Source organism: Tenrec ecaudatus, chromosome 6 (assembly GCF_050624435.1).
Source record: "Tenrec ecaudatus isolate mTenEca1 chromosome 6, mTenEca1.hap1, whole genome shotgun sequence".
Taxonomy (NCBI): Eukaryota; Metazoa; Chordata; class Mammalia; order Afrosoricida; family Tenrecidae; genus Tenrec; species Tenrec ecaudatus.
In genome coordinates, this window is record NC_134535.1 from 11801901 (window position 1) to 11814768 (window position 12868).

General features: G+C 57.1%; 1 protein-coding gene across 2 annotated transcripts; it reads right to left on the reverse strand.

Annotated features, from left to right (window-relative positions):
* Positions 1-2900: 2900 nt before the first annotated feature.
* CENPM (centromere protein M) lies at positions 2901-12412 on the reverse strand. Of its 2 annotated transcripts, none has more exons than XM_075553653.1 (6): positions 12279-12412; positions 11690-11769; positions 10185-10277; positions 8290-8369; positions 6542-6633; positions 2901-3347 (listed from the first exon to the last, which is right to left on the reverse strand). In XM_075553653.1, exons 1-6 carry the CDS (start codon positions 12333-12335, stop codon positions 3207-3209), a joined length of 543 nt encoding a protein of 180 aa, XP_075409768.1. In that variant the 5' UTR covers positions 12336-12412; the 3' UTR covers positions 2901-3206. The 2 variants fall into 2 exon arrangements, with proteins under 2 accessions (XP_075409768.1, XP_075409769.1); XM_075553654.1 differs by lacking the exon at positions 12279-12412 and adding an exon at positions 11863-11990.
* Between the last annotated feature and the right edge of the window lie 456 nt (positions 12413-12868).

Below are 12868 nucleotides of genomic sequence, written 5' to 3' on the forward strand. Positions count from 1 at the left end.
CTGGGGGAGGCGAGGAGGACCGTTTGGTACTGAAGCAGCAGCAGCAGCAGCAGCAGTGATGACGGATGTTGAAGAATGGAATGTTGAACAAAAAACAACACAACTGTCCAGAGGTAGTTTGTGAACAGAGGGAGGATAGAACCTTGGGGCGGGGGGAGGGGGGGTGCACAGGAGGGAGCAAAGTGAGCTCCTTAAGGCCCCATCTGAAGAGGGAAAATGAGGTCGAGTGTAAGCAGGCAGAGTGGGTGTGTAGCCTGGTCCACCTAAGTGGCTGCCACAGGGACCCTGGGCCTTCATGAGCTCACCTGGGACCCCAGCAATGCAGAGAAGGGGTGGTGGTGGCAGCTGAGTCCCTCCTGCCTTCCTGTGCCCCTAGGCCACCTAGGGATGGAGGAAGGGGTTATAGGTTGGGGACACACTCAGGCAGAGGACCTCCCCCCGCACATGGACCACACCTGTTGCTGCCAGTAAGGTGAAATGGGGGTGTTCAGATGGGTGTGGACCTCTTTAGGGCCAGGGGAGTCCACCAGGTCCCTTCCCAGACGCTACAACTTTTGATAGCTAGCACCATCAACTTTCTCCATCGATTTGTCTTCAGTGATTGTCGGGAAGGTGAGCATCATGGAATGCCAGTTTAATAAAGTGTTCTTGCATTGAGGGGGTACTTGAGCAGAGGCCCAATGTCCATCTGCTACCTTAATACTTTATAAATATATACACACAGATCCATTTCCCATCATCATATATATTTACATATGTACATGCCTGTATATGGACCTCTATAAATGCCCTTTGCCTCCTAGTTCTTTCCTCTTGTCCCACTATCATGCTCAGCCTCCGTTTGGGTTTCCATAATTTCTCTTGGTTACACTGGCCTTTATCCAGCCCTGCCAGGCCTCCTACACCCTTTTTGCCATTGATTTTCGATCACTTGTACCCTTGTCCCTGGGTTTGGTAATACCTATTTCCTTTCCCCGGCCTTCCCCCCACCACCGCCGTCCCCATGTCCCCCAGAACCGTCCGTCCAGTTTTCTCCTCCAGATGGTTTCTCCCGCCTACCTATCTTATATAGGTTCTGAGAAGTCCTACATTTGCTTAAGCTCCAAACCAAATTCATGGCCAACCAGTCGACTGGACCCTGTTCGGCAGAGTCACACTGCCCATATGGGTTTCCCAGGCTGTAAGTCTTAGCAGGAATACAGTTTCACATTCCTCCTGAGGAGCTGGTGGTTTCGAACTACTGACCTTGTGGTTAGCTACCCAACTCATAACCCACTACATAACCAAGGCTCCTTCATTTGCTTAAAACTTTATATTTCAAATCAAGGGGGGGGTGCTCCTCATTTTCAGTCCTCACAAGGTAGGGGGAAGGCATTAGTTGAGATGGGGAAACAGGCCACTAAGCAGCTGAGCCGGCTGCTCTTGGCATCTCAGCTCCACCTGCAGGCACACGGTCGCTGTGTAAAGATGGCTGTTCCTCAGACTGCCTCCTGGGTGGGTGGCCTCGCTGGCCTCCATCCAGCCCTGAGGTCTTCTCAGTGGCACCTAGCTCTGCCCCTAGGCCAGGCCTGGCCAGTTCCAGCCCTCAGAACAGGGTTCCTGGTGCGAGGGGCCCAGCTAAGCTTGGCTGGCAGCAGCGACAGCATCTTGTTCCAACAGCCTTGGAAGGCTCCCACACCCTTGGCTGGGGAACTTGACGCCACTTCTCGTAAATGGCGCCAGGTGGCAAAGGAGCACAGAGGCTTCAGAGAAAGGTGTGTTCCATGCTGGCTGTGGGGAGGGCCTCCCCCTCAACTCCAGCAAAAACAGGGTCCCTGTGTGCACACAGCCTTCCCCCTCTGTGGATGTCACCCTCCACTGCTCCGTTCCCCACTGGCCCAGGCTACTGAGGGGCCGCCTCCTCCTCTTCCTTGGGGATCACCTCCTGCCCTTTCCTCCCCCTCAGCAGACACCAAGGGAGCTCTTCACTGCTCATGCCCCACCCCTGTATCTCCTGGGGCACAGTCCAGTCTCCAGATCTTGAACCTGGGCCCCTACCTTAGCCTCTGGAAGGCTGCCTCAGCCCTGTCTGCTGGGCCCCCTGTGCTATGAGGGCTGGGTAAGTGATGTGAGGTCTGGTCCAGGGCGGGGAGGGAGCTTTATGACACCCTTCCAGATCCTTCTCGGGCAAGGCCTGTTCCATTTCTGCATCCTCTGACGCCCCAGCAGGATGTCCAGGCCTCTGTTCAGTAGTGAGGACACTCAGCAGGGGGCCCAGAGGCTGGATTTTTGGCTGGTGACCAGCTATGTGGACACCTCTTACTAATCTGCATCATCCACTGTCAAATGGGGAACATCAGCTGTTGACAGGCCCAATGTCAGTGAGGTGGGGTTCCAGGTCAACCTCAGCCAGCCAGGTCTACAGAGCCTGCTGAGCTCCGAGCAAGGGGTGAAGGGTGAACCTCTGGAGGGACTCCCAGGACAGAGGGGTCAGGAAGGCCTGCCTCCCACACAGAGCCCTCTGGTGCTGGTAGGAGCCTGGGCCGCACTGAGCCGGCGTCAAAGGCAAGGCCTTTGCATGCTGGCCCTGCAGGGCTCCCAGCGGGGCCTGTCCTGCTGATGGAGCACAGTGATCAGACCCTCACTGGTGGGGACGGAGCCACCAGGCCCCTCCCCAAGCCTGCCACCATGGAGCGGCTGGGGGCCCTGACCAGGCTGCCAGGATTTCAGCCCCTTCCAAGATGCTTCTGCACACCTGTCGCTGCAGGTGCCAGCCCTCAGCTGCTCTGCTCCTGTGACTAGGCGTTCAAGGCTGATGGTGTGGCACCCACACCCCAAATGGCGAGACCGCGGTCCCAGGAGCGAGGGACTGAGGTCTGCGCCCTTTCACAGAGCACTTACTACTACTGCACTTACTTGTGCAGGAACAGACATTTATTTTAAAATGAGGAAATAATAAAATAAGGAAATAGCACAACATTCACATGAGCTGCTGCAAGCCTTGCGGTGCGACGAGATTGATGGAGTCCAAGTTCACTCAACCCAAAGGTCCGAGACGTTACCTCACCTGCACAAGCGACGGTGGCAGACAGCTAATTTCCCATTTTTAGCCGTGGACCCCTGGTTCGAATGCAATCTTCAGTGGACACATGTAGCTTGTCAGGAGTGAGGGGGACTGTGTGTGTGTGCACACGCGCGTGCCTGGACAAGGCCATGGAGCGGGTCCCTCATAGGTCCTCCAGGGAGGGGATCTCGGAGGTCTTCATCAGCGACAGCAGGTTCAGGGATGAGACGCCAGGAATGTGGCCAGCGCAGACCTGCAGCATCCGAACCAAGCGCTGTGCCACGCTGAACTGGAAGTCTTTCGTCTGCAGGGGAGAACATTGGACATGGTGAGTCGGGGGGCTGGTCTACTCTCTGGCCCCAGAGGGGCTGCCCTCACCATCGGGGGCTCTGCTGCCCACCCCCACCACAATCAGGAAGTCCACCAAGTCTTCTAATGACCTCCACCACGGGACCCCTGGGACCAGGCCACCTGCTGGAAAGCAGACACGGCTGGTAAGGTGGTCTCAGATGGACAGTAGAGACTGTAGAGCAGGGACAGTGGCCACTCGTCTCATGCAGGCCCAGCTGCATGGCCCCAAAGGCTGAGAAAGGGAGAAGGACAGAGAGGCCCTCACGGGGCGAAGCAGGTGCCATGGGCTGGGTGGGGCATCAAGACAGTTCTGGAGTCTGGCACCGCGTAGTGCCAGGTGGAGAGAGATGGCGCGAAACATTCCTTGGAAGACCGAATGACGATGGCCAGGTGGCTCTCCTGGTTCCTTCTCCAGCTGGAGGGGGAACGACAGCACCTGTCCGTCACCCAAATGAGAAAGCAAGGCGTCCTGGGTGCTCCTCCTCTCACCCCGCCACTCGCCACCCAAGACCCACCGACCGAGCACTGTCCTCGGCAACATCTGCTCCCTCTCTCCCCACTTCTGGGAAGACTTTCCCACTGGCTTCCAGGGCCCCTGGGTGAACACACTCAACTATGCAGCCAGCGCCTGGGAAATCAGCCATGACACCCTGCCGGCCACTGCCACCGTCACTGTCACCCGGTTCTCCTCACACTCCACACTTGCCACCCTCTTCACCCAACACCTACATGCCAGGGCACCTGGGTCCTGGTCTTGGGTCGCACGCCCACGCGCTCCCGGCCTCATCTACAGAGCTGAGGACCCCATCACGTCTCCAAGGCATGCTGGTCCCCAGCTGCCTTCATTTCCCCTCAGGGGCATCTGTGAGACACCTCATCTTAGCCTGTTCATACAGGAGCCCCTGGGAGACTCCCAGACCTGCTCCCCACCTCAGACAAAGGCCGCTGCATCCTTCCAGGGGGCTCAGGCTGAAAGCCTCAGCTCTGCCCCGACCCCTCCCTCTCATTTCTGAGCCTGGGCCCCCAGCACATCCAGTTGGCTACACCCCTGCCCAGCCCCCAACATATGGGACCCGAGACCATTACCCTCTCCAGCCAGCCTAGGCCCTCCTGAGCTGGCTCTGACCCGTCTCCGTTCCTGCTAGCCCTCCCTTCGGTCTGGATCCTTGCCGGCCTGACCGTCTGGGGTTTCCCTCCATCAGAAGACCCTCGAGACTCAGCCCATGGTATCCCTCAAGTTGTTCTGGTGGTGCCGTGGTTAAAGCGATCGCCGCTAACCAAACAGCGGGCGGCCTTTCTCTGCAGGAGAAAGATGCACGCCTGCTCCCAGACTGCCGGCCTCAGAGACCCTACAGCAGCGGTTCTCAACCTGGCTGTGACACCTTTGGGGGGGGGTCACCCGATTCATCACATTAGCAAAATGACAGTGATGAAATAACAACGAAGATCATGTTATGGTTTTGGGAGGGGGTCACCACCACAAGGAACTGTGAAAGGGGATTGTCTTTAGAAGGTTGAGAACCGCTGCCCGACAGACAGTCCTACTTTACCGTTGGTCCAGGGCCCTTGTGTTTCCTCTACCAGCCACCCCTGCAACTGGCTCGCTCTCCCCCTGCCTTCAGCCTCCATCTCATCAGCACTGTCTCAGCGGGTCCTCGCTGGCCACCACCTGGCGTGCCACCTGCCTGCTTCCTTACCTTGTTCTTCTGCCTGTGCTCACTCACAGGGGAGTCTACTGACTGTTTTGTCCCAGGCTGCACCCCCCACCCCCACCCCACACTTGGACGGTGGGGATGCAACAAGGACTTTGTTGCTTCAACTTCGGGAACCTTTGTCTCCAGCTCCCTCCCCGGCCAGGACCCCTCCACACACTTCATGGCCATGCCAGGAGGGGCCGAGCCCACCCTCACTGCCTGTCCTCCAAAGCAAGCAGAGATGGCGGTCTGCCTCACTGCATTCTGACAGGGTGGCACAGGCTGAGTCACCTGTGTCCCCTGGGAGAGAACCGGCCTGGTCTGAGTCACCAGGGTCTCCAGAGACCAGCTTGGGGGGAGGGGAGGCACCAGGAAGGGTTCTCATTAGATCACACCCTCCGAGTGTACTTCCGCATCTGAAAATGGGGCTGGTGGTTCCTGCCACGCAAACCAGGCTCAAGCTGGGCGAAGCAGGTGCCAGCTCTGAGAAGGGCAGCACAGGTGTGCGGAATGGGGCTAGGGGTGGGGGATGGGCATCACCCAGGGCAGGCACCAGGCCTATGTTCCTCTGGCTGCTGTCCCTGGGCCATACTGGGCCTCCCCACAAATGTGGGCCTGGTATGGCCTGCCGCCCCATGGCCACACAAGGAATTGCGTGACCTGAAGGGGTAGTCCTCTTGGGCTGTAATCTTTACGGAAGCAGGAGGCCACATCTGAGTTCAAAGCATCCACCTTTCGGTCAGCAGTTGAGTGCTTAACCACTACAGTGGGCTCTCAGGTGAGGAGGCACTCAAGCCACGCCCACAACCTGAGAAGAACTGCCCCACAGGGTCCCAGGGCAGACCGACACGTCTTCCCCGACACGACACGCGGTGGCTGGTTGGTTTGCAGCTTGAATCAAATTCTCACCAGCTGCCAGCAGCCATCTAAAGGACCCCCACAGGCGTCTGAGATGGGAGCCGAGACAAGGGTCTCCTTTCAGACAAGAAAACGGTCCGGAGGGGGCATCTTGCTCAGGGCCACGTGGGCAGAGGCTCCAGTGCGGGGAGAGTGGTGTGCCCCAACTCACTGGCCCGAATTTGAGAAAGTTCACGTGTGTGTGTGTGTGTGTGTGTGTGTGTTGATGGTGGCTCAGCACCTGACTGCCAGGGGCCAGCAGGGCAAACCATATGTCGAGACGGGACATGCTTCCTGGCTGGCTCACAGCATCCACCCTTGTGTATGTGCTCCTGACATACACACGCCAAAGCTTCCCATGGGTCCACAGGAAACCACGCAGTGGGAAAGTCTGGAGTCAAGAAGACACCCCCATCTTACAGCTGTGGACCCTGAACTTCCTAGGGGTACACCCAGAATTCAAACCAGCCGGTGTCTCCACAGCCTGAGTCGCCTCATGCAGCGCCCCCACCTCTTCTTTAGTCCACACCCCACAGCTGCCCACCTCGCCCCTTACCGTCAGGTCACAGAAGAACAGGGGGCTTCGGTAGGCATGGGCCAGCTTCAGGACAGTGTTGTGGTGGATGCTGCACTGGCTCTCCTGGCTGGCTGCACGGGGGTAGGGGTGGGGGGAGGGAGTGTTACAAGCCACACCACACCCAACACCCACCCCACAGCCTCAGTTTCTTTCCTGTTGGACATTCTTTTGGGGCGGATGGCGATCACTTGGAGAAAGTGCTCCTAGGTCACTTGGAGCCCCTCACCTAAAAATGTGGGGACTGGTACCCCCACTGTCCTCCCTGAGGGACTAGAAAGAGCTAGTGCCTTCAGAGAGGGCATTCCAGGCATCCCTGTTCCTCTTGGCCCCCTGGGGCTGCTCCGAGGCCCCTCTCCCTGCCCCAAGCGTGATCTGACAGGTGGCTGTCCCCAGCAGGTAACAATGAAGCTGAAGTCACTGTAGAGCAGCAGTTTTCAACCTGTGGGTCGTGACCCCTTTGGGGGGAGGGAGGGTCAAACGATCCTTTCTCAGGGGTTTCCTAAGACCATCAGAAAACACATACTTCTGATGGCCTTAGGAACCGAGACACGGCTCCTCTATCCACCTCCAGGTGGGTCCGCCCACATGCAGATACGCCCATCTCTACAGTACCAGGTGGGGAGACTGTTACCCATGCTGCACTATGCTTCAAGACAACATTTCGTTTATTTGTGATTAGAGATAAATATTTCACAATATATAATGACATATTGTTTTGTGATAAATCACTATGCTTTAATGATGTTCAATTTGTAACACTGAAAATACATCCTGCATATCAGATATTTACATGATGATTCATAACAAATGACAGTGATGAAGTAGCAATGAAAATAATTAAATAGTTGAGGGGGGGGTCCCCCCACATGAGGAACTGTATTCAAGAGTTGTGGCATGAGGAAGGTGACAACCAGACAGGGCGAAGAACCTGGCTCTGGAGCACACCACTGGGGGCCGTCTACCGAGTTAACTACGGTCCCCTGGGCATGTGACACGACCTGGTGACCGCAGTCTCCCTAGCGCTAACAGTGAGTGCTCAATGAAGGTTCAAGCACGAAACACCCCGCTGCATCCAGTGGCCGACTCACAGCCACCCCACGCGTGTTTGAGCTGAACAGTGCTCCGGAGGCTTCCCGATGGCCGACACTTCGGAAGTAGATCACCAGGCCTTTCCTCTGAGGCCCTTTAAACTGCATTGGAACTCCCAACCTTTCAGTGCGAAGCCCAGCACTGGGCCACCCGCCCACCCTGGGACTCCCAGTAAAGTTGTTCTTGTTTCAGAGTCTCAGGACCAGCAGGGTATGTGCCAGGCCCACACGGTGACTATAGAACGGACAAGTGTAGTGAAGAGGCCAGACAGGAGAAGGTCCTCTATGCCTTTTTAAAGGAGTTTGGGATTTCACTCAAGGAGCCCTGGTGATACATGGGTTATGCACTGGGCTGCTAATTGCAAGGTCAGCAGTTCAAAACCACCAGTTGCTCGGTGGGAGGGAGAAAGATGAGGCTTTCTGCTCCCATGAAGTGTTCTAGTCTCAGACTCACACGGGGGCAGTTTCACACTGTCCTGCCAGGCGGCTGTGAGTCAGACCTGACTGGATGGCATGAAGGACTTCACTTTGAAAGTCACAGGGGGTGCGCTAGACCCCTCCAAGGAGCAGGAGAGCAGATCCAGCCAGGGCTAGGGTGTGGAGGGGAGGTGGGCAGTGGCAGGGGAGGGGTGCACTTACCACCAGTGGCCAGGAAGCACACCTTCCCCAGGAAGAAGTTGGCGTCCACGTGACACAGGGACTCCTGCACATTCTGGAGGCTGGGGGCCAGGCCCAGGTGAGAGAACAAACAAGAGGAGGAAACTTTACACCTCAGGAACCGGACGCCGCTGTTGTACTCAGGCAGGGAGCGATGCCGGGTCCTCTCAGTAATAAAGAACTGTTCATACAGCGTGATTCAGGCTCGCCAAATATCCAACGGCAAGTTGGGATGTGCGGTAACAAGTGCAAGTCCCCCTCTCAGCACCACCCTTCACGCGGGGCCTCCAGAGGGGACTGTGGGAAACACACTCAGAGAACTATGGCGAGGTCTACATCCCCTAACTTATCACAATTCCACGGCAGGAAAGCTGCCACTTCGGTAAGTTAGAAGTCAAGTCCAAGTATATTGTCCTGCTCTAACTACCGCTGCCACAGACCCTCCCTGAACAGCTCTGCTGTCTCAAGGGATCACACGGTTGCCTTTATTTCCCCGTAGAAGCAAACAACCTTTTGTCACCTCCTCCGGCCCCAAGTCACCCAAGCCCCTCCTACCTTTATTTCTTCACCTATGAGCTCAGGGACCTTAATGTAGATGCCACCCACCTGTGATGCATGTAACTACTGAATATGCATGTCTGAAGGCTACCTATTCAAAGTCCCAAGATAGGAAAGGCTTGCTCTCACTTCTCCCAGTCCCACGTGGTCCATCAAGAGGAGCTGAGGTGAGTGTGTCATGTGCCTGACTCCTTTATTCTACCCTCGCTCCTCTGCAACTTCACTACCATCTTTATATATTATTGCTGTGGGAGGCTGGTTTCCTCTGACATGCAACCAACTTCTAGAACGGTCTTCACACACAAGCAGAGACAGGGGCATGGGGGTGGAGTTGGGTTTTTTCCTTGAGGGACTAAATGGCTGGGGTTGGGCCTGCAGGACCATAGTCTTTGGGGGCCCCAAGGTCAATTGGCAGAGTACAGTCCCCAAAGACAATGGTCTATCATTAAAACAAAGTTAGTGTGAATGAGGTGAAGGTTTGTGGAGCAGACCAGAGGGTTACGTCCACAGTTCCTACACATTCCAATTCAGCTCAGCCGTCAGGTTCTGAGGGCCTTCATTCACCCAGCTCCCTCCCCATGCCTCCTCCCTCCTTCCCTGACCATCTGTCGCTGGGTCATGCTGCCTTTTTAAAAGTGGAAATTCACTGCAGAGGTTATATTCCGTTCCAGAACTGAAGAAAAAGGGCCATAGTCTTGGGGCCCCACCAATCTCTAGCCAACTGGTGAGCTGGTCTCTTTAAATGATTTTGAGTTCTGGTCCACAGGTGGCTGCTACTCTATATCAAGAAAGCCAAACAGGGGCCCAGGCACCACCCAGCTCAGTGCCACTTTCCTCTAGAGGCGGGATTCCAGGGCTGTCACTGTCCAGAAGCTTGGCCTTTTAGGGGTCTACTCGTGTACACAGCAGGCCTCAGAGAGCACCCGCCCGCCACAGAAACAGAAGCCGTCACGGATGGACCAGCCTGTCTTCTACACAGGAGAGACCAGTCTGTGAAGGACATCACACGTGGTAAAGTGGAGGGCCAGTGAACGAGAGGAAGACCCTTGACAAGACGATCGACATGGTTGTTGTCACAATGGGATCAAGCATAGGCACAATCTTGGGGAGGGGACAGGGCCATGCAGTGTTTGGTTCGTTCTGCTGTGTGAAGGGTCACCACTGCACTCAACTACAACTTACACACTACCTGCTGGCCCCTCCTGCCTCACCCTCTGGGCTGCCTCCAGGCACAACCTCTCTCTGCTTCCTCCCCTCCCAGGGTCAGCGAGGTCGCTGTCCCAGCTCCTAGCCCAACCAGCCAGTCCACCGGCTCTCACCTGTACTTGTTGTGAAGGTTCACCACAAACACGACCAGGTCAATTCGAGGCCGAGTCACATTGGAGGGCAGGGGGAGGGACCTTGCCAAGTGGCTGAAAACAAAACAAAAATTACACCAAGAAATTCCAGGCCTGGAGTTACTGCACAGGGACCATTCTATGTTGCGCCTGTTGGTGGACAGATGCCCTGGTGGGTGAGCCTCAGGCGAGCACGGAGGAGGGTGGGACGGGAACCTTCCTTCACACCAGGCCTAAGAGCTCCCCAAACCAGGTTTTGCTCACCTCCCAGGTTGCTCTCACACCCACAGGAGCTAAGCGGGACCGGCAGGACAGGACATCCGGGCACTCACCCAGACCAGAGGCGTGTGGAGAACAGTTAAAAACTGTTAAAAACTTGGGAAGCAAAGTGTCAGGCAGGACAGCAGCAGACCCCGGCCCTCCCAAGACTGTCTGTTGTGTCAGGTGCCCTCCAGTCTGCCCTCACTTGGACGCCCCTTGGACCGCAGAGTAAAACTTGGGTCCTGCGACTTCGTGGCCATGCCCGACTTTCCGTGAGGTCCTTCCTCCTGCTCTCACAGTGGCCACACCTCCCTGGCACCACCCACCATCTTCCCTGTTGGGCTGTAAACACCAAGTGGACTGGGAATGTAGGAGGGGGCTTCAAAGAATTCATGGGGAAAAAAGCCATTTCCTTTTACTTTCATCTCCCCATGAACTTTTCGCAGCCCCCTTGGATCTGTCTCACTCGTGTTTTCTCCTCTGTGCCAGTCACTTAAGAGTCCTGGCAGTGTAGCAGGTTATGCACGGGGCTGCTAATCACCAGGCAGAAGTTCAAATCCGCCAGTGGCTCTGCAGGAGAAAGATGAGACTCTGGTCTGGTAAAGACGGGCAACCTTGAAAGCCCCAAAGAGCAGTTCTAGCTGTCCTCCCTCAAGCCCTGCCTTAAGTTCCGCGGAGACTCATGGCGCCCCTGCAGGACAGGGCAGAACTGCCCCTGTGGGTTTCCAAGACTGTTTACAGGAGTAGAAAGCCCCATCTTTCTCCCGTGGGGCAGCTGGTGGTTTTGAACTGCCGACCTTTGGAACTGAGTCTGGATTTTGGTTTTCTCTAGTGGATGAGTGTTGGAAGCTGGAGGTGGCAGCCTGGGACCCAGGGAGAATTGGCGTCTGCCAAAAAAGGAATGGTTACTGTCAGGGGGCTTGGGAGGCAGTCTGGATGTGGGAAGGCGTGTCAGCTGCACCACATGCTGGGAGACCAAGCTCTGGCAAACTCAGGGCAAAGTTGACCAGAAAATGGGAACCGCTCAATGTCCTACCACAGCTGGACGTTAGAAGGGAAATGTAGTTCATGAATGGATGTCATTCCGATTCGTGCTACACGGTAGACCCTGGAGACCAGTGACTGGGAAGAGGTGTCGGCGGCCACACCCACCTGCGGCCTCCCCAAGCCTGAGTTAGGTGCCGTTCAGGCAGAGGGGCTACTGTCCGCCCCCCTCAGCCACTTACATCATCAGCTGGGAGGGGCAATCCTCTCGGAGCATGGAGTCCGCCAGCTGCTGCAGAAGGGCATCCTCTGTGCTCACCAGCTGCCCAGAGAGAGAGAAGGCGACAGACCGATGCCCGGCACAGCCGCGAGTCACCTCCGGCCCCTCCTGCGGCCCGGCGACCCACGAACCCACTTCGGCCCTGACTCCTGGTTTCCAGCCCCGACTCGGAGGGCGCCATTTCCTGAGACGGGATCCCCGAGGTGGCACGGGACGAAGCGCGTGGCGGACCACCCTCTGGATGGTAGGGGGCTCCCAACGCCAGCTCCTGCCCGCTCGCCCTTCTTCCGGCCTCTCCCGGCCGTCGGACCGCGACAGCGAAACTCCAGTCCCCGCCGTTGGGCGCCGCCCGCCCACCCCACCAATCAGAAGCTTGGAAAGAGCCGATTGGTCAGGCGGTCTGATCGCGTCACGCAGCGGCCTCTCCGATTGGTTCAGAACGTGGCTCGCCCGCCCTCTTCCCCAACGCGCCGCGGCCGCAACTGCGCGGGCCCCTGCTCCGCGGGCGCCGAAGAAAGGGTGGCCGAGGCGCGGCCGGCGGAACGACCTACCAAGATGGTGGCCGTGTTCAGGACCGGCAGCTGGTTTAGCGGCCTCAACACTGACATCCTCGTCGCCGACAGACCGCCGCTCACGCAGAGCGCGCCTGACTTTCAAACCACGCTGAGGCCCGCCTCTGGGCGGGGCCGGGGAGGACACGTGGCTTCCTGTGGGCGGGGCTTCCAGGCGTCCTCTTAAAGGAACCGCTACCTTCTCTGCCGAGGGACGTCCCGGCGCCGGCCCCGCGTAATTAGGGTGCTGCTCGTGAACCTGGCGTGGGTCTCGGGGAAAGAATGCATTCGGGGATTCACTTTTCAATTGTGAAAATCTTGATGCCCCACCCAGCCCATGGCACCTGCTTCACCCCGTGAGGGCCCCTCTCTGTCCTCCCCCTTTCTCAGCCTTTGGGGCCCTGCAGCTGGGCCTGCTTGAGAGGAGTGGCCACTGTCGGGAATGTGTGTGCAGCCGGAACCCGAAGGAATGAGGCAGCATCTCCTTGTACTGCATCCTCCACCCCAAACAAAGAGCAGGCAGGCTTCCCCTCCCGGGTGCTTCCCTCCAGGGTGATTGGCAAGAACTGTAGGGTTTGAGATTTTATCCT